Source organism: Oncorhynchus gorbuscha, linkage group LG02 (assembly GCF_021184085.1).
Source record: "Oncorhynchus gorbuscha isolate QuinsamMale2020 ecotype Even-year linkage group LG02, OgorEven_v1.0, whole genome shotgun sequence".
NCBI lineage: Eukaryota > Metazoa > Chordata > Actinopteri > Salmoniformes > Salmonidae > Oncorhynchus > Oncorhynchus gorbuscha.
The window spans coordinates 20935569-20960313 of NC_060174.1; the positions used below are offsets into that span (position 1 = coordinate 20935569).

Consider the following 24745-nt stretch of genomic DNA (forward strand, 5'->3'; position numbering starts at 1 on the left):
GAATATTGTATGCCCCACAGTGACTCAACATGAATAGTGCATGGCCCACAGTGACTCAACATGAATAGTGCATGGCCCACAGTGACTCAACATGAACATTGCAAGTCCCAAAGTGACTCAACATGAATATTGCAAGTCCCAAAGTGACTCAACATGAATATTGCATGCCCCACAGTGACTCAACATGAATATTGTATGGCCCACCGTGACTCAACATGAATATTGTATGCCCCACAGTGACTCAACATGAATATTGTATGGCCCACCGTGACTCAACATGAATACTGCAAGTCCCAGAGTGACTCAACATGAATATTGCAAGTCCCAGAGTGACTCAACATGAATATTGAATGGCCCACAGTGACTCAACATGAATATTGCAAGTCCCAGAGTGACTCAACATGAATATTGCATGGCCCACAGTGACTCAACATGAATATTGTATGGCCCGCAGTGCCTCAACATGAATATTGCAAGTCCCAAAGTGACTCAACATGAATATTGCACGACCCACAGTGTCTCACCATGAATATTGCATGGCCCACAGTGACTCAACATGAATATTGTATGGCCCACAGATGCTCAACATGGATATTGCATGGCCCACAGATGCTCAACATGAATATTGCAGTTGGTAGAGCCCTTGTAAATCCAGTGACGTAGAATGTATGCACACATGACTGTAAGTCGCTTTGGATAAAAGCGTCTGCTAAATGGCATATATTATTATTATTATTATTAATATTGCATGACCCACAGTGACTCAACATGAATATTGCATGGCCCACAGATGCTCAACATGGATATTGCATGGCCCACAGATGCTCAACATGAATATTGCATGGCCCACAGATGCTCAACATGAATATTGCATGGCCCACAGATGAATGCTGTGCATTCAGATTATTATTTTTGTTCAACTCTCCTTTGTTCTCCACAAAACATGCACTTTATTTCATAAGAAATATAAATAATAATAATTCAAGGCCCATGTACAATGGTTCACAGTGCACTGTTTTGCATAGACAAGTATGCAACCACTTCTGTTCCTCAGCTATGTTGATGCAATGTTGCACATATTTACATTCGAAAGAAGTTGTAATTAATTCAATTTTTTGTCTCATGTAATGTACATTTTATATAACAACATGTTTCTTGGACAACTATGTTTGTTACTACGCTGTACCACAGCACCGAGAAAGGACGATATCCATCCACACCAAATAGTAGTTGAGTACCCCTGCATTAGAGGCTCTGAAGACACTAAGAGTTTGGGACAATTCAGTATGGCCGTTAGGGTACTTGAGGCCAGATTCATTATGTGTAAACCAGAGACAGACCTGTAGATGTGGTTGGGCCGTTTCCTCAGGGGGATGTTGTGGATAACCTGGCCGACCAGTCAGCCACACTCCAAGCTGTGTGATGACTCTTACATGTGTCAGATGTCAGGGCAGCCTTCCGTCCAATAATAAAAAATAAAAAACTCCCAGTACCAATCAGCAGGCAGAACCTGGACTCCAGGAGGGGTACCGGGCAGGATGCCAGAAGACCAGAGACCAGGGAGGCTTAGAGAAAGGTGTTTATAAATATCTCCTATTTCTTGGGAAGTTTACATTGAGTATGACTGAAAACAAACTGGTATTTTTGTGTAAGCCTCATTTAAAAATGTCTACCGTTCTGGGAGGCTTCGTATCAACGTTGGATCCGTTTAGAGTGAAAGCGGGTCTCTGAGCACTTGGAAAATAATCATGACAATGTGTATTTGTTGAGGACTTTGCCTAAATTATATCGGGGCTTGAGTACTGAGTTAGTTTTCCCTGTTTTACCCTTTTGAAGGCCCAATGTGTGTGGCTCTCGCTTCCACTCCTACTGTTGCCCTGGCTGGAAGACTCTGCCTGCAGGGAACCAGTGTATCGTCCGTAAGTACTAATAAGTTATATTACATTATATCAATTTGTTGATGACTAAATAACTTGAGTCATTGTGGGTTGCCTTTGCTAGTCCAATAAATCAAATGGAAGCTTATTGTATTTGTGTAGCGGTTTCCCACAAATGAAGTGCCAAAACCCTGCAGAGCATTTCACTACACCCACAATAACATCTGCTAAATATGTGACCATTAACATTTGATTTGATTTGAAAGAGTTGGCCAAGAAGGGAGCCATCCTCTTCCGGCTGGCTGTGTAGAGGTTGCTGTGAGATCTATATGACATTGTTTCTCTCTCTCCTCCCAGCAATCTGCCGTAACTCGTGTGGTGATGGCTTCTGCTCCAGACCCAACATGTGCACTTGCGGCAGCGGACAGCTCTCCCCCAGCTGTGGGGCCGGTGCCGGAGGTGAGTCACAACATCTAGCTAGCAATTTACCAGAAACCACCCAATACTCCCCAACACCACTCAGGACAACCTAACACACACCATGCACCACTACAGCTATAGATACTGGAAAGTACAGAGATCCAAGTTGGCACCACTGTTCCGTGACAATATTACCATTCTAATTTGCTAAATCTCAAATTGAGTTTGCCTATAGGTCGCTCTGTGTATTCATGGGCGCGTTCGACATTGCAGCTGACTTTAAAGGCGAGTTGAGACTGACTGATCTAAAAATCACCTTGCATCATAAATAACTACTCAATATTATTTGTAGATCAGTCACAATGTACCCATGATGCACCATGGTTTTGATGCTCTCAAACATGGCCCATTTCGAAGCCTGAAACTTTCAGCCGCTTCAGACGGCAGTCTCCGGGTCACGGGGTTTGGGAGGATTAATACACATGGCTGGGGCTCCTAGCCTTTAGAGAAGTACTTCTACAACACTTACTGAGTGTGTTGCAAGCTCGGCTGGGCCCGGGCAGTCTCGTCAGTCACGCCTAGCCCCTTCAGGCCCTTGTACACGCACACTGAGCCCTGAGCGCGGGCCTCCCCGTCTGACCCTGAGGTGTAAAACAGGGATCGACTCCACAGTCCACACTGGTCAGATGCCCCAGAGAGGCCCAACACCAGCTTTATGTGCTGGGAAAACAGTTCCCAAAACCAGAGTATGAACGGCTAACGTCCCTCCATAGACAAGATAGGCCTCCAGCAGAGCCAAACCAAGTGATGTGGTATGAAACAGTATGAAGTCATTTCCCTCAGAGAGAGAGAGAGAGGCCCTAGAGGCAGGAGCTTCCCATAGTGTGGTAGAGAACTGATTGTCACACTCACTGCACACTCACTGCTCTCATACAGGGGGTTTATGGGCTTTTTACAGACCGGCCTTACAGTATTGCGATTGTCCAGATAAACTAGGACAAGAATAGTAGGTCTAGAGTTTGTTTTGTCTGATTTTTGGCAAAGGGTCCAGAAATATTGTAATTCAACACTGTGAGTTGTGTCTATCAATAAAGACTGTTCTCTCTCTCTCTGGCCTTCTGGGAGATTTTATGGGGTCAAGGGTCATGCATGTTTATGACTGCTAATGGCATAAATACACCAATCGGCCAGTGCTGGGAAATGGCTCTGTCAAAGCGTGTCCTCTGTTTCATACAGGTTTCGTACAGGTCAGCAGTATAGCGCTGGGGACTTTCTGTCCAATAAAGCTATATTTGATACTTCATAAAAACCTGCTCTGTCTAAATCAATCCTCCATATGTTTTGATAATAGTCATAGTCATTGGTCAGGTTATTGATAGTACTTTTATGGCTCAGAGGCCACATCTGGAATGTAGAGGTTGTAACTACTCAGAAGAAATGAGCAACATGTTTTTGATCAAGCTGTTTATATCTATCTTAACCCATACACGTGCTATAGTCATATAGCTGTGGGTACATTTCCAGACGTCACAGAGGCAAATAAACTTGATTTATTTATTCTTTATTGATAAAGTTCATCCCATTGAGATTGTCCAAATCATATTTAAGGGAGACCTGTCCTAAGGGAGACATGTCCTAAGGGAGACCTGTCCTAAGGGAGATCTGTTAATTATCGCAGAATTTGTTACAACGTGGTGCCTGACAAATAAATTAATGTAGACAATATAAATATCCGTTGGCCATAATAATCTAGTCTCCAGAGGAGCAGTTGTGTCTGACATGACTGGAAGTCCAGTCATGTCAGACTTCTTCTCAGAACTATAATTCCCGTTACCTCACAGTCCCTCAGAAACAGCTGTCTACTAACAGGGTCCAAACGTCCTCAGCACAGCTCAACTGTGGGGAAGTGGTATTATATAGATCTATTACACAGACAGAAGAGCCCCAGATGAAAGCGTTCTGAAGACCTTGGAAACCCTAATCACTTCCAAAGTTCATTTCAACACTATGGGCCACAGATGAAGCTGGTCCCAAAAAATATTTGAATGGAGATTCTCCAGCCCTATTTGATTAACTTTACTAATCAGATGAAGTTTTGTTTACTGAAGTCCATAAGTGAAAGATGGAAATGTGATTCAGACAAGCTCACCAGACTACACTGTCACTTAAGGCAGATTGATTTGCATGGCAATGAAAAACTTCATGCTGTGATTCGTTTCAGACACAGTTTGTCAACATTTCAGCATGAGCACTTGTATTTGACGACATGGCATCTCCATAGTGAACTTGACGTTGACATGTCACTATTCCCAGGAGCTGCGTATAAGCCTATACAGAACAGAACACAGTCATAAAGTGTTTCAGTGTTCAGACCCACGACCACTAGTTTCCTGTGCTCTCTCAACCCCCCGTAAAAATCACACAGATGTGGAGGATGCAGGCCGACCCACAGGGCAGCCACACAGAGGTACATTGTGGTTCCCCGGGTCTGTGGGACCCCAACCTCCTACCTGTTGTTCAGCATGTGTGGCGCTTCAGGCACAGGTCACAGGAACGGGCCATCTCGCCCCCCTTTCCACCCCCTCCACTTCCACCAACCCCCCGTTAAAGAGAAAACACATGGACCCCTCCAGCCCCTGAATGGTTTGTAACACAAAGGTTCTGTAAACTTAGAGTTTACAACCATGTCTGATGTTCTTCCTATCCCCCCCCATTTGTGACCTAGAATCACTTTTTTGGAACAGATGAGAGACATTTGAAAAATGTACTCTCCTTTGATGAAACCATTGCATGATTACATCATGCTGGAATTGACATATTTCATGTTTCATTTCCCTGTTGGCCTGAGAAGAGATTAGGCTGAATGCTGTGGGAGTTCAACAATATGGCCCACTGTCCTGGAGCTCTGGGTTGAGCTGAGGTTGAGTCCAGTGAGAATAGACCTGTACACAAACCCATAAACCTGTAGTCCAAAGGCATTCACATTAATCCATCACCAAGTGTCTGCACGAGATGCTAGCCAGGCCTGGGGTCAGAATGGTCATTAGCTGGACCAGCTGTGTACAGTTAGTCAGAACGCTACTACTGGGTCATATACAGTAACTGGAAGTTCTAGAGAAACTGTAGGTGAAGAAGGGTTCCAGGAAATTCAGTCATGCTGTATCCCTTCACCACCTCAGGAATCACATCCTGTAAAGACAGAAAGAGAAATGGGGATCAATTACAGTAATTAGGGGGGGACAGTCTATAACAGTCTAGCAGAGAACAGTCTATGACTACCCGTCAGGATTCTCACGATGGTGCTGCTACATTTTGAGGGTCTGAGGACCCATGCCAAATCTTTTCAGTCTCCTGAGGGGGAATAGGTTTTGTCGTGCCCTCTTCACGACTGTCTTGGTGTGCATGGACCATGTTCGTTTGTTGGTGATTTGGACGCCAAGGAACTAGAAGCTCTCAACCTGCTCCACTACAGCCCTGTCGATGAGAATGGGGGCGTGCTTGGTCCTCCTTTTCCTGTTTTCCACAATCATCTCCTTTGTCTTGATCACGTTGAGGGAGAGGTTGTTGTCCTTGCACTACACAGCCTGGTCTCACCTCCTCCCTATAGGCTGTCTCGTCATTGTCTGTGATCAGGCCTACCACTGTTGTGTCATGAGCAAACGTAATGATGGTGTTGGAGTCGTGCCTGTCATGAGTGAACAGGGAGTAGAGGAGGGGACTGAGCACACACCCCTGAGGGGCCCCCGTGTTGAGGATCAGCATGGCGGATGTGTTGTTTCCTACCCTTAAAACCTGGGGGCGGCCCGTCAGGAATTCCAGGATCCAGTTGCAGAGGGAGGTGTTTAGTCCCAGGATCCTTAGCTTAGTAATGAGATTTGAGGGTACTATGTTGTTGAACGCTGAGCTGCAGTTAATGAATAGCATTCTCACATAGGTGTTATTTTTAGATAGATAGAGATGGCATCATCTGTGGATCTGTTGGTGCGGTATGCAAATTGGAGTGGGTCTAGGGTTTCTGGGATAATGGTGTTGACGTGAGCCATGACCAGCCTTTCAAAGCACTTCATGGCTACAGATGTGAGTGCTACGGGTCGGTAGTCATTTAGGCAGGTTACCTTAGTGTTCTTGGTCAAAGGGACTATGGTGGTCTGCTTGAAACATGTTGGTATTACAGACTCAGACAGGGAGAGGTTGAAAATGTCAGTGAAGACACTTCCCAGTTTGTCAGCGCATGCTCGGAGTGCACGTCCTGGTAATCCGCCTGGCCCTGCGCCCTTGTGAATGTTTACCTGTTTAAAGGTCTTACTCACATTGGCTATGGAGAGGGTGATCACACAGTCGTCCAGAACAACTGATGCGCTCATGTATGCTTCGGTGTTACTTGCCTCGAAGCAAGCATAGAAGTAATTTAGTTTCTCTGGTAGGCTTGTGTCACTGGGCAGCTCTCGGCTGTGCTTCCCTTTATAGTCTGTAATCGTTTGCAGGCTCGAAGCCGGTGTAGTACAATTCGATCTTAGTCCTGTATTTACGTTTTGCCTGTTTGATGGTGTGTCTGAATGCATAGCTGGATTTCTTATAAGCTTCCGGGTTAGAGTTCCGCTCCTTGAAAGTGACAGCTCTACCCTTTAGCTCAGTGCGAATGTTCCCTGTAATCCATGGCTTCTGGTTGGGGTATGTACGTACAGTCACTGTGGGGACGACGTCCTCGATGCACTTATTGATAAAGCCAGTGACTGATGTGGTGTAGTCCACAATGCCATCAGAAGAATCCCGGAACATATTCCAGTCTGTGCTAAATGGAGGGCCACATGGAGGGCAAGGGAGAGCTTTGTACACGTCTCTGTGTGTGGAGTAAAGGTGGTCTAGATTTTTTCTCCCCTCTGGTTGCACATTTAACATGCTGATAGAAATGAGGTAAAACTGATTTAAGTTTCCTGGATTCAAGTCCCTGGCCACTAGGAGCTAGCAGGACAGAAGGCAAGGGCAGATTAGCCACTCATCGCCTGATCCTCACAAGGCACCCTGATCTCTTTCCGCAAAATCTCAGTTTCCTTCTCCATCGAATAACGGGGATCTGGGCCTGGTCGGTGTCTGTAGTATGTCCCTCCTGTCCGACTCATTGAAGACCAACTCTTCGAACAGTTTGAGGTGAGAAATCGCAGTTCTGATGTCCAGAGGCTCATAAGAGACGGTAGCACCAACATTATGTATAAAACAAGTTACGAACAATGCGAAAAAACTAACAAAATAGCATGGTTGGTTAAGAGCCCATAACACGGTAAGATGACGTTTTGTGAGGTTTTTGTTCATTTTGGACTTCAGTGAGAGTTTTTTCTGCTGCTCAGGCACACAGCCGAAGTCTACGCCCCTTCGTTGGTGATTGGTCAACAGTAGGGATTCTTCAATAAAGTCTTTATTGTCATTCAACGAGAGACGACTCGTTTTCATTTTTTAATTGAGACATATTGTGTCACCCATCTTAGTTAGATATAAAATTACGTTACTAAGATCTCCTCTGCAAAAACATCAGAAATTACACTTTTCTTGAGTTAGGTTAATTCAGACTATTTTGAGTTAGTGTATACTGACTATGGCATCTCAAAATGGACAGACTTTTCTCACGTTTTCCAAGTGAAGGTCTTTTAAGGGAGTATGCGAGCACATTTGTTCAGTTCGGCTAGCCAAGTTTGGCTAGGCTTCATCCTAACTGAAGCCTGCTGACACTTCTCAATCTGGGATGGCTGCTCTCTGCCAGATCTGGTTGGATGGAGCAGAGCAGTGGGGGTCCTGTTTTACATCTCCCCACATCCCCCGAACATACTGTCTGTCAGTCTGTCATTCTGTCTGTCAGCCTGCCTGCCTTCTTGTCTGACTGTCAAGCCTGTCTGTGTATCTGTCTGCCTGCCTGTCCATCTGTCTCGGGCATGTTTTTCGTGTCTTTCAGTCTGTCGAAAGCTCACTGCTTTGAGTTCTGAGTATGCTGCTCCTCCAGAATTGAGGTTTTCAGCTCTCAGCACATTCCCATCTATAGGAAACAGCTGGCTCAACTTATAGCCTCCACAATCTGTTTGATTATACTGTAGCTGGAGTGGGGCTAGCCTGGGCCTTGTTTGGCAGTAAAGTGCTCGACAATATACTAATACAATTAAGTCTACACAAGTACAGCCCAGAATTGCAGTAAGAGTGCTCTACAAAATGTTATAGTACAAAGTGAGTGTTGATATAGTTGAGTTGAACTGAAATGCTTTTAGAGCCCAAATACCAGTATGTAAAAGACAGTCAGTACCCAAGTGTCAATTCCATTGGACGAACTGTTAGTCTTGGCACACGTCTGATACTAGACCTAGCTGTACAACATTGTTACACAAATATGGAGTTGAACTGTAATGGTGTTCTAAGTTAAACCAAGCACCTGGGGGTCATTGCTTGTGTATGTGACCACCAGCTGGTTGAGTCGAGGTCCTCGGCACAGGCAAGTTGTTCCGGCAGCATCTGTTGACCCCAGTGTGTGTGTGTGTGTGTGTGTGTGTGTGTGTGTGTGTGTGTGTGTGTGTGTGTGTGTGTGTGTGTGTGTGTGTGTGTGTGTGTGTGTGTGTGTGTGTGTGTGTGTGTGTGTGTGTGTGTGTGTGTGTGTGTGTGTGTGTGTGTGTGTGTGTGTGTGTGTGTGTCCCACAGTGCAGAGCTGTAACGTCAGGTGTATGAACGGAGGCAGTTGCCAGGAAGACTCCTGCTCCTGTCAGAAGGGTTACACCGGCAATCACTGTGGACAGCGTGAGTATCTACTTCACTCAGCACTCCCCCGGCTAGTGTGTGTATGTGTGGCATGAGTGTGTGTGTGTGTTCGTGCGCGCGTGTGTTAGTTTCAGAACCCTCACACACCTCTTCCCCTCTCTTCTCTGCAGCTGTGTGTGAGAATGGTTGCCAGAACGGTGGGCGCTGTATTGGGCCCAACAGATGTGCCTGTGTCTACGGCTTCACTGGCCCGCAGTGCGAGAGAGGTAAGAGCCAGTATTTCCACTTCACTCCTACTGTAAACCCACGGGTCTGCTCATAGGTGGCTACATAATCAACACGGGATCCTGGTTCATCCCATAACCCTTGTTTCTGCTCACAGACATTATCAACTGAGGAACAGACTGGAGATGCCAGAGGTATTCAACAACCTTGGAAGATAAATGGAAGTTGACACAGGAATGTTTCTTGATCTTTATTGTTAAAAACCAATGTGTTTGAAGTGTATGGTTGAAGGCTGTAGCCAAAATACTATTTTTTAAACTAAATACTATAGCCAAAATGATTTGGTATTTAACACTAAAGAAACCTTCTTCTATCAACATCCATTGGTTCTCAAGATTTATTGAAAACCTCTTACAGACAGACACATCACAACAGTGCCTCGTGCTCTGACTGAGAGACGCCACATGCCACCCAACTTTCTCATCACACACCAACCAGTACTGTGGACATTTGTGAGCCAGGACCTTTAAAGGCTTTGATCTACTGTATATATGAACTTCAGATCAGTCTAGATAAGAGGAACAGTGAAGGACAGTGTTTGATCTTGCCTGATGGAAAATTAGTCTTGGTCCTAGAAGTGAAAGTCCCCTCCATGTACCAATGATGGGGAGTCGAGGGATTTCCTATTAAAGCATATATTAACTTCAAGTCTAGACATAGTGTGACCGTAGGATGACTTCATACAGTAAGTACAGACAGACAGACGCGTGGGGGCTTAACCAGGGATTGTAATCTGGATTGTGTATCTGCGATTTTCTCCCCTGACCTCCCCCTGCTCTCCCCCATTCCCCTTGCTCTCTCCCCACTGCTCTCCCCCCTGATCTCTCCCCTGGCCTCCCCCTGCTCTCCCCCTGATCTCTCCCCTGGCCTCCCCTGCTCTTCCCCCTGGCCTCCCCTGCTCTCCCCCTGATCTCTCCCCTGGCCTCCCCCTGCTCTTCCCCCTGCTCTCTCCCCCTGCTCTCCCCTTCACCCCTGCTCTCCCCCATTCCCCTTGCTCTCTCCCCACTGCTCTCCCCCTGATCTCTCCCCTGGCCTCCACCTGCTCTCCCCATTCCCCCTGCTCTCTCCCCCTGCTCTCCCCTTCACCCCTGCTCTCCCCCATTCCCCTTGCTCTCTCCCCACTGCTCTCCCCCTGATCTCTCCCCTGGCCTCCCCTGCTCTCCCCCTGATCTCTCCCCTGGCCTCCCCCTGCTCTCCCCCTGATCTCTCCCCTGGCCTCCCCCTGCCCTCCCCCTGATCTCTCCCCTGGCCTCCCCCTGCTCTCCCCCTGATCTCTCCCCTGGCCTCCCCCTGCTCTTCCCCCTGCTCTCTCCCCCTGCTCTCCCCCTAATCTCCCCCTGATCTCTCCCCTGGCCTCCCCTGCTCTTCCCCCTGCTCTCTCCCCCCTGCTCTCCCCTTCACCCCTGCTCTCCCCCATTCCCCTTGCTCTCTCCCCACTGATCTCTCCCCTGGCCTCCCCTGCTCTCCCCCTGATCTCCCCTGATCTCTCCCCTGGCCTCCCCTGCTCTTCCCCCTGCTCTCTCCCCCTGCTCTCCCCTTCACCCCTGCTCTCCCCCATTCCCCTTGCTCTCTCCCCACTGCTCTCCCCCTGATCTCTCCCCTGGCCTCCACCTGCTCTCCCCCACCCCCCCTACTCTCTCCCCTTTGCTCTCCCCCAATTCCCCTGCTCTCTCCCCTCTACTCTCCCCCATCCCCCCTAAGCAACTTGGGTCTTGTTTTCTTGGAAAACACAACACTGGGGGAGAGGGAGCTTCGCAGACATCTGGCAATAAATAAAGTGCCCTTGGAATGACAGAAAAACGTTTCTTTGTGGAGTGCCGTGGACATTTCCTGACAAGGAGTGGAGCGAGGGAGAGAGGGGAGGAGGGAGGGGCAGGAGGTAAAAGTCAAAATGGACTCCCCAGCTGTGTACACAGAGGCAGGCACAAACAGTCTCGTCTCTGTGCTAAGAGAAAAGGCAGACTACCGGACCCCAGCAGCCCTACTGTAAACCCCCCCCACCCACCGCCCCTGTGTGTGTGTGTGTGTGTGTGTGTGTGTGTGTGTGTGTGTGTGTGTGTGTGTGTGTGTGTGTGTGTGTGTGTGTGTGTGTGTGTGTGTGTGTGTGTGTGTGTGTGTGTGTGTGTGTGTGTGTGTGTGTGTGTGTGTGTGTGTGGTGCCAACCTGTCAGATCCCCTGCTGGCTCCTCACTGTGTCCTGTAAAAATATTACCCCGTCTGTCTTTCTCTCCGTCTTCGCTTGCCGTAGTTTGGAGGATGCTGTAAAACTGTTGCTCCTCCTCAATCATCCACAGAGCATCAGGCCAAAGAAAGAAGATATGCTCTAATTCTCACATAAATACAGGACTTCCTTAAGACAACAGCCATCATCTCAGTGAGAATTTACATGTCATTATTAGTACTATCCTGTCCTGTGAAGGCTGTAAAGACGTCCACCTCGATAAAACTTTGACTCACGCTGCCCCAGGGTTTCATTTAGTGGTACTATGGTATTACTATAAAACCAAGCCCAGAGGTGCTTTGACAGCACAGTATGGTTACAGTAGGTGTGCTGTCTTTCCCTGGTGACTTAATGTCTGTGAAATCTGCAGATATAATGGGTTTCTCTGGCGGGGTGTGGAGCCCAGGAGCAGTATTGGTGAAAGGTGTGTGTGTGTGTGTTGCAGACAGTCTGGTTAAGGTAGAGTTACAGCGCAGACTGACAGCCACTCTGGCAACTCTCTAATCAGCTGAGTTTCCCATCCCCAGTCTAACACTAACCCTCCAGCCTGCATCCTACCTAACCACAGCTGCCTTCATCCCCAGTCTAACACTAACCCTCCAGCCTGCATCCTAACCACAGCTGCCTTCATCCCCAGTCGAACACTAACCCTCCAGCCTGCATCCTAACCACAGCTGCCTTCATCCCCAGTCTAACACTAACCCTCCAGCCTGCATCCTAACCACAGCTGCCTTCATCCCCAGTCTAACACTAACCCTCCAGCCTGCATCCTAACCACAGCTGCCTTCATCCTCAGTCGAACACTAACCCTCCAGCCTGCATCCTAACCACAGCTGCCTTCATCCCCAGTCCAACACTAACCCTCCAGCCTGCATCCTAACCACAGCTGCCTTCATCCCCAGTCTAACACTAACCCTCCAACCTGCATCCTAACCACAGCTGCCTTCATCCCCAGTCTAACACTAACCCTCCAGCCTGCATCCTAACCACAACTGCCTTCATCCCCAGTCAAACACTAACCCTCCAGCCTGCATCCTAACCACAGCTGCCTTCATCCCCAGTCAAACACTAACCCTCCAGCCTGCATCCTAACCACAGCTGCCTTCATCCCCAGTCAAACACTAACCCTCCAGCCTGCAGTATGACCATAACCCCAGCCTCCTCCAGCCCCAGCCTAACCCTCCAGTTTACAGAATAACCCTAACTCTAGCCTCCTCCATCCTTAGCCTCCTCCATCACCAGCCTCCTCCATCCCCAGCCTAACCCTCCAGTTTACAGAATAACCCTAACTCTAGCCTCCTCCATCACCAGCCTCCTCAATCCCCAGCCTAACCCTCCAGTTTACAGAATAATCCCTAACTCTAGCCTCCTCCATCCTTAGCCTCCTCCATCACCAGCCTCCTCCATCCCCAGCCTAACCCTCCAGTTTACAGAATAACCCTAACTCTAGCCTCCTCCTTCACCAGCCTCCTCCTTCACCAGCCTCCTCAAGCCCCAGCCTCCTCCAGCCCCAGCCTTCTCCATCACCAGCCCCCTCCATCCCCAGCCTAACCCTGCAGCCTACAGCCTAACCCCAGCCTCCTCCATCCCCAGTTCTCCTCCATCCCCAGCCTAACCCTCCAGCCTGCAGCCTAACCGTAACCCCAGCCTCCCTAAACCTGCTGCCTAACCCTAACCCCGGCCTCCCCCAGCCTGCAGCCGTCCATTCTGCAGCCTGGAGATCCTAGCCCTTTCATTACAAAGCAGCTGTGTAAACGCTGACACGGGGAGTTGTTTTGCTCATGTGTTCAGTGATTCTCGTCCATTAACCAGGCTCAGATCCAATAGTGAACATTACTACTCTTATGGGCCCACACAGTCAGCCCAGCTAAGGCCAGCCCAGCCCAAACAAACCAAGTGAAGAAAACACGGGAGAGCTGGTCCCATGATGACATCAGGCCGATGATGAGGGGATGGAAAGGAGGGAAGGAGTGGAAAGGGGGAAGTGTTGCTATTTCTGTCCCCCTCCTGTAGTCTGTCAACAGCTCCCCCAGTGGAAGGGAAGGATGGATTCAAGTGAGAAAAGTGTGACATTTTTTGCTCCATAGAGACCGCATAGTGGGACATGCTGCCAGAAAGAGAGATCCGTGACTCTGTAATGAGTAGAGTACAGTAACTACCTCATCGTCATGTTATGCGTTTTATGTCGTTTTAATGACATCGCCAAATGATGTTTTATGTGTCATTGGAAAAGTTAAAAACACACGCTGGCTTTTGAGTCCACTTTTCATAGTGCCACTAAAGTTAAAAACACACGCTGGCTTTTGAGTCCACTTTTCATAGTGCCACTAAAGTTAAAAACACACGCTGGCTTTTGAGTCCACTTTTCATAGTGCCACTAAAGTTAAAAACACACGCTGGCTTTTGAGTCCACTTTTCATAGTGCCACTAAAGTTAAAAACACACGCTGGCTTTTGAATCCACTTTTCATAGTGCCACTAAAGTTAAAAACACACGCTGGTTTTTGAGTCCACTTTTCATAGTGCCACTAAAGTTAAAAACACACGCTGGCTTTTGAGTCCACTTTTCATAGTGCCACTAAAGTTAAAAACACACGCTGGCTTTTGAGTCCACTTTTCATAGTGCCACTAAAGTTAAAAACACACGCTGGCTTTTGAGTCCACTTTTCATAGTGCCACTAAAGTTAAAAACACACGCTGGCTTTTGAGTCCACTTTTCATAGTGCCACTAAAGTTAAAAACACACGCTGGCTTTTGAGTCCACTTTTCATAGTGCCACTAAAGTTAAAAACACACGCTGGCTTTTGAGTCCACTTTTCATAGTGCCACTAAAGTTAAAAACACACGCTGGCTTTTGAGTCCACTTTTCATAGTGCCACTAAAGTTAAAAACACACGCTGGCTTTTGAGTCCACTTTTCATAGTGCCACTAAAGTTAAAAACACACGCTGGCTTTTGAGTCCACTATTCATAGTGCCACTAAAGTTAAAAACACACGCTGGCTTTTGAGTCCACTTTTCATAGTGCCACTAAAGTTAAAAACACACGCTGGCTTTTGAGTCCACTTTTCATAGTGCCACTAAAGTTAAAAACACACGCTGGCTTTTGAGTCCACTTTTCATAGTGCCACTAAAGTTAAAAACACACGCTGGCTTTTGAGTCCACTTTTCATAGTGCCACTAAAGTTAAAAACACACGCTGGCTTTTGAGTCCACTTTTCATAGTGCCACAAAAGTTAAAAACACACGCTGGCTTTTGAGTCCACTTTTCATAGTGCCACTAAAGTTAAAAACACACGCTGGCTTTTGAGTCCACTTTTCATAGTGCCACTAAAGTTAAAAACACACGCTGGCTTTTGAGTCCACTTTTCATAGTGCCACTAAAGTTAAAAACACACGCTGGCTTTTGAGTCCACTTTTCATAGTGCCACTAAAGTTAAAAACACACGCTGGCTTTTGAGTCCACTTTTCATAGTGCCACTAAAGTTAAAAACACACGCTGGCTTTTGAGTCCACTTTTCGTAGTGCCACTAAAGTTAAAAACACACGCTGGCTTTTGAGTCCACTTTTCGTAGTGCCACTAAAGTTAAAAACACACGCTGGCTTTTGAGTCCACTTTTCGTAGTGCCACTAAAGTTAAAAACACACGCTGGCTTTTGAGTCCACTTTTCGTAGTGCCACTAAAGTTAAAAACACACGCTGGCTTTTGAGTCCACTTTTCATAGTGCCACTAAAGTTAAAAACACACGCTGGCTTTTGAGTCCACTTTTCATAGTGCCACTAAAGTAAAAAACACACGCTGGCTTTTGAGTCCACTTTTCATAGTGTCACTAAAGTAAAAAACACACGCTGGCTTTTGAGTCCATTTTTCATAGTGCCACTAAAGTTAAAAACACACGCTGGCTTTTGAGTCCACTTTTCATAGTGCCACTAAAGTTAAAAACACACGCTGGCTTTTGAGTCCACTTTTCATAGTGCCACTAAAGTTAAAAACACACGCTGGCTTTTGAGTCCACTTTTCATAGTGCCACTAAAGTTAAAAACACACGCTGGCTTTTGAGTCCACTTTTCATAGTGCCACTAAAGTTAAAAACACACGCTGGCTTTTGAGTCCACTTTTCATAGTGCCACTAAAGTTAAAAACACACGCTGGCTTTTGAGTCCACTTTTCATAGTGCCACTAAAGTTAAAAACACACGCTGGCTTTTGAGTCCACTTTTCATAGTGCCACTAAAGTTAAAAACACACGCTGGCTTTTGAGTCCACTTTTCATAGTGCCACTAAAGTTAAAAACACACGCTGGCTTTTGAGTCCACTTTTCGTAGTGCCACTAAAGTTAAAAACACACGCTGGCTTTTGAGTCCACTTTTCGTAGTGCCACTAAAGTTAAAAACACACGCTGGCTTTTGAGTCCACTTTTCGTAGTGCCACTAAAGTTAAAAACACACGCTGGCTTTTGAGTCCACTTTTCGTAGTGCCACTAAAGTTAAAAACACACGCTGGCTTTTGAGTCCACTTTTCGTAGTGCCACTAAAGTTAAAAACACACGCTGGCTTTTGAGTCCACTTTTCGTAGTGCCACTAAAGTTAAAAACACACGCTGGCTTTTGAGTCCACTTTTCGTAGTGCCACTAAAGTTAAAAACACACGCTGGCTTTTGAGTCCACTTTTCGTAGTGCCACTAAAGTTAAAAACACACGCTGGCTTTTGAGTCCACTTTTCGTAGTGCCACTAAAGTTAAAAACACACGCTGGCTTTTGAGTCCACTTTTCGTAGTGCCACTAAAGTTAAAAACACACGCTGGCTTTTGAGTCCACTTTTCATAGTGCCACTAAAGTTAAAAACACACGCTGGCTTTTGAGTCCACTTTTCATAGTGCCACTAAAGTTAAAAACACACGCTGGCTTTTGAGTCCACTTTTCATAGTGCCACTAAAGTTAAAAACACACGCTGGCTTTTGAGTCCACTTTTCATAGTGCCACTAAAGTTAAAAACACACGCTGGCTTTTGTGTCCACTTTTCATAGTGCCACTAAAGTTAAAAACACACGCTGGCTTTTGAGTCCACTTTTCATAGTGCCACTAAAGTTAAAAACACACGCTGGCTTTTGAGTCCACTTTTCATAGTGCCACTAAAGTTAAAAACACACGCTGGCTTTTGAGTCCACTTTTCATAGTGCCACTAAAGTTAAAAACACACGCTGGCTTTTGAGTCCACTTTTCATAGTGCCACTAAAGTTAAAAACACACGCTGGCTTTTGAGTCCACTTTTCATAGTGCCACTAAAGTTAAAAACACACGCTGGCTTTTGAGTCCACTTTTCATAGTGCCACTAAAGTTAAAAACACACGCTGGCTTTTGAGTCCACTTTTCATAGTGCCACTAAATTTGGATTATTCTCCCTTAAAAAAAATGAAATTATTTGCCCTCAAAAAATGACCTTGTCACAGTGAAGGACAGCCTTTGATCTTGCTTGATGGAAAATCAGTTGACGTTCTAGAAGTGAGAGTCCCCACAATGTACCAATGATGGAGAGTCCAGAGACTTTAAGCCTGGGTGCCTGACTGTTTCTCCAATCAGTAATGCCACATGGTTGCCTTGCCAAACAACACTGTGACAAGATGACTGAAGCAGAATCAGACTTGAACACAGGATAAGTCCATTTTGTTCTGAATTAGAGTATAAATTGTTTTTAGAATGAACTTGAGAGGATAAGTAATTGTATCTGTGGAAAGAAAATAATTGCCAGACAGACATTGAAAGAGCGATAACAGACCCTAAAGTACTCTTTTAATGGGTAGCAAGAATTGGGTTGTGTCGGTACTGAGCCCTCTGTGTTCACTTAAGTTTCCACAGTCGTGTGTGTTCTGCATATTTACCCACAGTGGTGGTTTCTGCTTCAAAGAATGCTATCCATTAACTTAGCAGTCAGGCAACACAGCTTTCTGGTGCCAAAAGCCAATTTTATATCACTGGAGAAAGATTGTTATCCTGCGTTTAAGCTTATCTCTCTCACTTTCCCCAAACCTCCCAGTCTCCCACAGTCTCAAAGCAGGGGTTACACAGGGAAGCATTCTAGTGTATCATCACGTTTGGGTGAGTGTCGTAAGGAAGGGTTCAGCCTCTTAGAGCCACTTCTAGCTGAAGGGGAAGTAGATTTAAGGGCCGGTTGATAATGCTGTTCACAACAGTAACAGAAACACCACAATGTATGTGGACACCTGCTCGTCAAACATCTCATTCCACAATCATGGGCATTAATCATGGTCCCCTCTTTTTAATCATTAATCATGGTCCCCTCTTTGTTGCAATAACAGCCTCACTCTTCTGGGAATGTTTTCCACTAGATGTTGGAACAGTGCTTCAGGGACTTGCTTCCATTCAGCCACAAGAGCTGTTCAATGGAGTTGAGGTCAGGACTCTGTGCAGGCCAGTCAAGTTCTTCCACACCGATCTCGACAAACCATTTCTGTATGGACCTTGCTTTGTGCACGGGGCATTGTCATGCTGAAACAGGAAAGAGCCCTCCCCAAACTGTTGCTACAAAGTTGGAAGCACAGAATCATCTAGAATGTCATTGTATACTGTAGCGTTAAGATTTCCCTTTACAGGAACTAAGGAGCCTGAAACATGAAAAACAGCCCCAAACCATCATTCCCCCTCCGCCAAAATTTACAGTTGCCACTATGCATTCGGGCAGGTGGCGTTTTCCTGGCAACCGCCAAACTCAGATTCGTGAAGTGTGATGGTGAAGTGTGAAAAATCACTCCAGAGAATGCTCCAGAAACCAATGGCGGTGAGCTTTACACCACTCCAGCTGACGCTTGGCATTGTGCATGGTGATCTTAGGCTTGTGTGCGGCTGCTCGGCCATGGAAACCTATTTCATGAAGCTCCAGACGAACAGTTATTGTGCTGATGTTGCTTCCAGAGGCAGTTTGGAACTCAGTAGTGAGTGTTGCAACCGAGGACAGACGATTTTTATGCACAATGCGCTTCAGCACTCGGCCGTCCCGTTCTGTGAGCTTGTGTGGCCTACCACTTTGCAGCTGAACCGTTGTTTCTCCTAGATGTTTCTACTTCACAATAACAGCACTTACAGTTGACTGGCGCAGCTCTAGCAGGTCCGAAATTTGACAAACTGACTTGTTGGAAAAGTGGCATCCTATCCTATCCTATCCTACGGTGCCACAATCAAATCCACTCATTTGAAGGGGTATCCACATACTTTTGTATATATAGTGTAGCTACTATACACACATTTGAGGAGTTTAGATGCGTGCACACATACAAAAGTAGCCACAAACACATACATGTACACACACACACATACACATACACATACAGTTCAGAATGCTCATATTGTTGGGAGGATGTGTAGGACACTGGAGATACCTGGAAAGGATAGAGATGTGACTAAATATGGAGGCGTGTTGGTGAAAGGCAGAATACAGAAGAGGTGGTTCCAGTGAATGTTTTTGATCTATTGAGCAATTTGAACTGTAATCAGACCAAATTGTTGAATGTTGTTGACTTCTGCCAGTACCTCCTTATACCCCATTCCCATTCCTAACTCTTCTGGCCCTGGAATGTTCATGTTCCCTGATCGTAGTCCACACACACACACACTTGCATGGCCTCTTGCATGGCCTGCCTGTCTGGTTCTGAGTCAGTCGGATCTTGTGGCGTTGAGACATAGAGACCTTGGCGTGGCAATTGTTATTCAGTCCATTAAAAGAGCGAACTCTCTGATCGCTCCAGTCTTTTGTTTGGCCTGGCGGGCGGGCGTTTGCACACAGACAGACAGGGCTCTGCTGAACTTGGCTGGAGCCTCCAGCAGTCTAAAGCTTTTCTGAAAGGTTTGGCCATGGGAAAGCCCAGGCACCTCCTCACTTTCAGGGCCTCACTGCTGATCAAAGAAATGGCAGCCGGACAGGGATAAATCCACAGCTTTCACTTTCTTTCTCTCTCTTTATTTCTTTCTTTCTTTAAATGTTAAATGTCTCCCTTCCAAGTCATCTCATACCTTTTGCATTAACAGCTTCCCTATACTGTAGCTCTCAATAAAGGTCATTGGTCCTCGCTCATTTCCAACACTAAGTTCTACACTCTTAGAAAAGAAGGTGCTATCTAGAACCAAAAAGGGTTATTTGGCTGTCCCCAAGAGATCCCTTTGAAGAACCCTTTTGGTTCCAGGTAGAACCCTATTAGGTTCCATGAAGAACCCTTTCCACAAAGGGTTCTACATGGAACCCCAAAAAGTTTTACCTGGAACCAAAAAAGCTTATCCTGTGGGGACAGCCGCAGAACCCGTTTGGAACCCTTTTCTCTAAGAGTGTACTGAAATCGTTGATTAGATCAAAACCAGATCAAAGCATGACGGACATAAAGGATTGGACCATATGAGTCCAGCTAGTGTGAGTATTCTGATTTACATGAGTTTTTAATGTGTTGACTGGGAGAAGAGTAGAGGAGAGGCAGTGTTTGTTAGTTAGTGGGGGGTTGTGGATGTAGTTCAGAGTGATTCAGAGTTCCCATTGGACACATCTGGACCAGGGCCGACCAGGCCAGATTAATCAAGCCCAGATGGCGGTGATCGCCCCAGTGGGTCTCTGCCACTGGGAGGGGGACAATCTTGTCCAGGCAAGATGCTCAGGTCATGGGTGTGAGCAGGAGAGGAGAGGGGACAGTTAGAAGTTGCTGGGTGCTCTGTCTTCTCTCTTTCTCTCACTCTTTCTGCTTTCTGCTGCTCTCTCATTTTCAGTCTGGGCTGGCTGTGATTGACCTTTATTTGAGTTTTAGCAGCAGGGAGTTATAGGAGCAGCGCGACCACAATAATCTGCCCTATATCTCTCTGTACATTGCCTTTAGAACTCAGGAGGATCAACTTAAACCACTTCTCCAGGGTTTATGTTAGTTCCATTCCTCCTGACAGTGCCTCTCAGACCCTGTATTCTATTTCATTCTCCATCTACAGTACCTCTAATGAATGCAGTATTAGCTTTGGCGCCACTACTGGAGTTAATAAGGCCTTTCCACCACACCAGAAGCCATCATTAGGCCCGTTTGAGTTTTATTACGTGCGATTGAATGGAAATCATATTGCTCAAATGGTTTCAGCATGAGTTCATTGTGTTTGATTCGTGAAGTGCGGTTAACAAGATTATGTTGCTGCGGTCGTTGCCTGGCGAGCAGCGCAGCAAGGTGGCCATTGAAGTCTGAGGACATTGTGTTCTTCTAATTACTTTGTTTCCACACAGTGACACACTGTATCTGTGTTAGTACAGTACAGTCCGAGAGGTTACAAATGCTGGTCGTGATAGCTTCACCACGGTCCACCAGACCTTTAGACCAGCTTCAGACCTGAGGCTGGACCGAGAATGTTTGTCATGGGAAGGTTGTTATTGATGGGAACCAGCACTAAATGGGTCTCCCATTATATAATGTAGTTATCCCATTAGACAAATGAATAGGAGAATCCACTTTTCAACGCATAAATAAATTCACCCAGACAGGGCCTGCTCTGACTTAGGCCCAATATCTCCTACTGCAACATTTAAATGCTACTAAAGGGTGTTCTTACATATTTAGTGTATATTTATATTTAATTCAATAACACTTCAAATTCAATGAAACGTAGCTAGCAGAATTGTGAAATAGACTTTCAGTTATACAGAACATTCAGAAGGACATTTTGAAGAAGTGAAACAAGAAAATGGCTGACTAGTTCTCTCTCATAAGGCAGCCCTCCGCACCTCTGATTCAGAGGCGTTGGAGTAATATACGGAAGACACCTTTCAGTTGAATGCATTCAGTTGTACAACTGACTAGGTATCCCCCTTTCTCCTTATCTCCCACTAGACTACAGGACCGGGCCCTGCTTTACGCAGGTCAACAACCAGATGTGCCAGGGCCAGCTGAGTGGCATTGTGTGCACCAAGACCCTGTGCTGTGCCACCATTGGACGGGCATGGGGACACCCCTGTGAGATGTGCCCTGCACAGCCTCACCCCTGTCGCCGAGGCTTCATCCCCAACATCCGCAGTGGAGCGTGCCAGGGTAAGACGCACAGACACACACACATGCATTTTTACACTTGCATATAAACACACCTGGATGATCTTCAGTCTAATAAACTCAACAAGTGAGTCACGCACAAACACACTCACCCTCCCCATCACGAACACTATAACCATTACTTGAACTGTCACCATAAGCAACCAAACTCCTGCAGCCTGCAACCACCACCCATACAGAGAGACCAACACACACAGAGAGAGAGAGAGAGAGAGAGAGAGAGAGAGAGAGAGAGAGAGAGAGAGAGAGAGAGAGAGAGAGAGAGAGAGAGAGAGAGAGAGAGAGAGAGAGAGAGAGAGAGAGAGAGAGAGAGAGAGAGAGAGAGAGAGAGAGAGAGAGAGAGAGAGAGAGAGAGAGAGAGAGAGAGAGAGAGAGAGAGATGGGGAGAGAGAGAGAGAGAGAGAGAGAGAGAGAGAGAGAGAGATGGAGAGAGAAAGAGAGAGCTGAGATACACATCAAAGCCGGAGAAAGAGAGGAGAGTTCTCATTTCATCGCTACATGAACTGAAGTTCACCTTCCTTCATCAACATTCCAGCAGCAGACCCAGGCCAGTGTCTGTGTAAATACAGGCTGTTCTCTCTCTCTCTTCATTGTCTGGCCCCTCCCTGCCTCCACACTACCCACCGGGTTTCAACATTGTTTGTCAGCGTATTGTGACGTGTGATCTACGTGGAAAATACATTGGATTTGAAAAACTGTTGTTTTGAGGGTGAAATTTCAACCACATGTTTGTCATCACCTTGTATAAAAGTTGTTGAATTTATACATTTGAAACAATATCAGATCTTCAATGTTATATCCACTATAAATAAAACAATCTTCTAGTGGAGAGTTGATCTACAGCCCTCTTCTCTCATCCAGGGTTTTAACCAGCCCAGCCTTACTTATCTTTTATATTTGTCACTGACTACTACCAATGGGCTGTCGTGAGAATGATTATTGAAGAACTCTTAGTAACTAAATATATTCACTGTTGCTATCGAAGTCATTACAAAGGGTAGGTTTAACAGAGCAAATTAAATGTAACCATACTTTATAAATCAGAAATAGGAAATTGTGTATCCACAAACCATGTATGTGTTGGATCCACATATCCATCTCAACCAGAAAACGTTTAAGAATAAGACTACAGCTAATCAAACTTTCAGTGGCTCAGATAAAGATATATTTGGTTGCGTTGTCAACCAAACACAATTCAATAATATTTTTGTAATACAGTAAATCAAATTAAAAACAAAAATGAAGGGTTACAAATGAATGTAACAGTAGTTATTCAACCTTACGTTTGGGAACACATCCATGGCCACATTTTGAGGTTTGCCTCTAATGTAACTAAATAAATGTCTTGTGTTCAAGATGCAAAGGTTTCAGGTCTGAGGAGAGCTTCACAATCTGCACAGAATATTCAACAACATTGATCACTTGCACTATGTACTTTGAATGTAATCTGAACTGCAATCCAAGTCATTTGGTTGTGCTATTAGATAAAACAGTGATAACACGTAGAAATACAACATATCTGACATTGTATTCCCATTTGAACTTTGTTGTGCTTTTAGATGATTGAAAGCATAGTGACAACACTTTGGTAATTCAACAAACTTCTGTCTGTCTTTTTGAGTGTGTGAATAAAGGTTGAAATCTCATTGATCAGCGTCTCAACCAAATATTCCCCACATTTCCATGTTAAAATGAGGTGGTGTGCCCAGTGGGTAGGCTCCATAAAGACCTACCATGGGTAGGCTCCATAAAGACCTACCATGGGTAGGCTCCATAAAGACCAACCATGGGTAGGCTCCATAAAGACCTACCATGGGTAGGCTCCATAAAGACCTACCATGGGTAGGCTCCATAAAGACCAACCATGGGTAGGCTCCATAAAGTCCAACCATGGGTAGGCTCCATAAAGTCCAACCATGGGTAGGCTCCATAAAGACCTACCATGGGTAGGCTCCATAAAGACCTACCATGGGTAGGCTCCATAAAGTCCAACCATGGGTAGGCTCCATAAAGTCCAACCATGGGTAGGCTACCATGGGTAGGCTCCATAAAGACCTACCATGGGTAGGCTCCATAAAGTCCAACCATGGGTAGGCTCCATAAAGTCCAACCATGGGTAGGCTCCATAAAGACCTACCATGGGTAGGCTCCATAAAGACCAACCATGGGTAGGCTCCATAAAGTCCAACCATGGGTAGGCTCCATAAAGTCCAACCATGGGTAGCCTCCATAAAGTCCAACCATGGGTAGGCTCCATAAAGTCCAACCATGGGTAGGCTCCATAAAGACCTACCATGGGTAGGCTCCATAAAGACCTACCATGGGTAGGCTCCATAAAGTCCAACCATGGGTAGGCTCCATAAAGTCCAACCATGGGTAGGCTCCATAAAGACCTACCATGGGTAGGCTCCATAAAGACCAACCATGGGTAGGCTCCATAAAGTCCAACCATGGGTAGGCTCCATAAAGTCCAACCATGGGTAGGCTCCATAAAGTCCAACCATGGTTAGGCTCCATAAAGTCCAACCATGGGTAGGCTCCATAAAGACCAACCATGGGTAGGCTCCATAAAGACCAACCATGGGTAGGCTCCATAAAGACCAACCATGGGTAGGCTCCATAAAGACCAACCATGGGTAGGCTCCATAAAGTCCAACCATGGGTAGGCTCCATAAAGTCCAACCATGGGTAGGCTCCATAAAGACCAACCATGGGTAGGCTCCATAAAGTCCAACCATGGGTAGGCTCCATAAAGTCCAACCATGGGTAGGCTCCATAAAGTCCAACCATGGGTAGGCTCCATAAAGTCCAACCATGGGTAGGCTCCATAAAGTCCAACCATGGGTAGGCTCCATAAAGTCCAACCATGGGTAGGCTCCATAAAGTCCAACCATGGGCTCCATAAAGTCCAACCATGGGTAGGCTCCATAAAGTCCAACCATGGGTAGGCTCCATAAAGTCCAACCATGGGTAGGCTCCATAAAGTCCAACCATGGGTAGGCTCCATAAAGTCCAACCATGGGTAGGCTCCATAAAGTCCAACCATGGTTAGGCTCCATAAAGTCCAACCATGGGTAGGCTCCATAAAGACCAACCATGGGTAGGCTCCATAAAGACCAACCATGGGTAGGCTCCATAAA

At 46.1% G+C, this 24745-nt stretch overlaps 1 protein-coding gene across 3 annotated transcripts in view; it reads left to right on the forward strand.

Annotated features, from left to right (window-relative positions):
- fbn2b (fibrillin 2b) overlaps positions 1 to 24745 on the forward strand; it is a 128408-nt gene that overhangs the window by 12479 nt on the left and 91184 nt on the right. For all 3 annotated transcript variants that reach the window (XM_046304331.1, XM_046304351.1, XM_046304341.1), the window contains exons 3-7: positions 1837 to 1919; positions 2235 to 2336; positions 8973 to 9068; positions 9200 to 9295; positions 21390 to 21587. In XM_046304331.1, coding sequence (XP_046160287.1) covers positions 1837 to 1919; positions 2235 to 2336; positions 8973 to 9068; positions 9200 to 9295; positions 21390 to 21587 — 575 coding nt within the window. The remainder of the gene's footprint in view (positions 1 to 1836; positions 1920 to 2234; positions 2337 to 8972; positions 9069 to 9199; positions 9296 to 21389; positions 21588 to 24745) is intronic.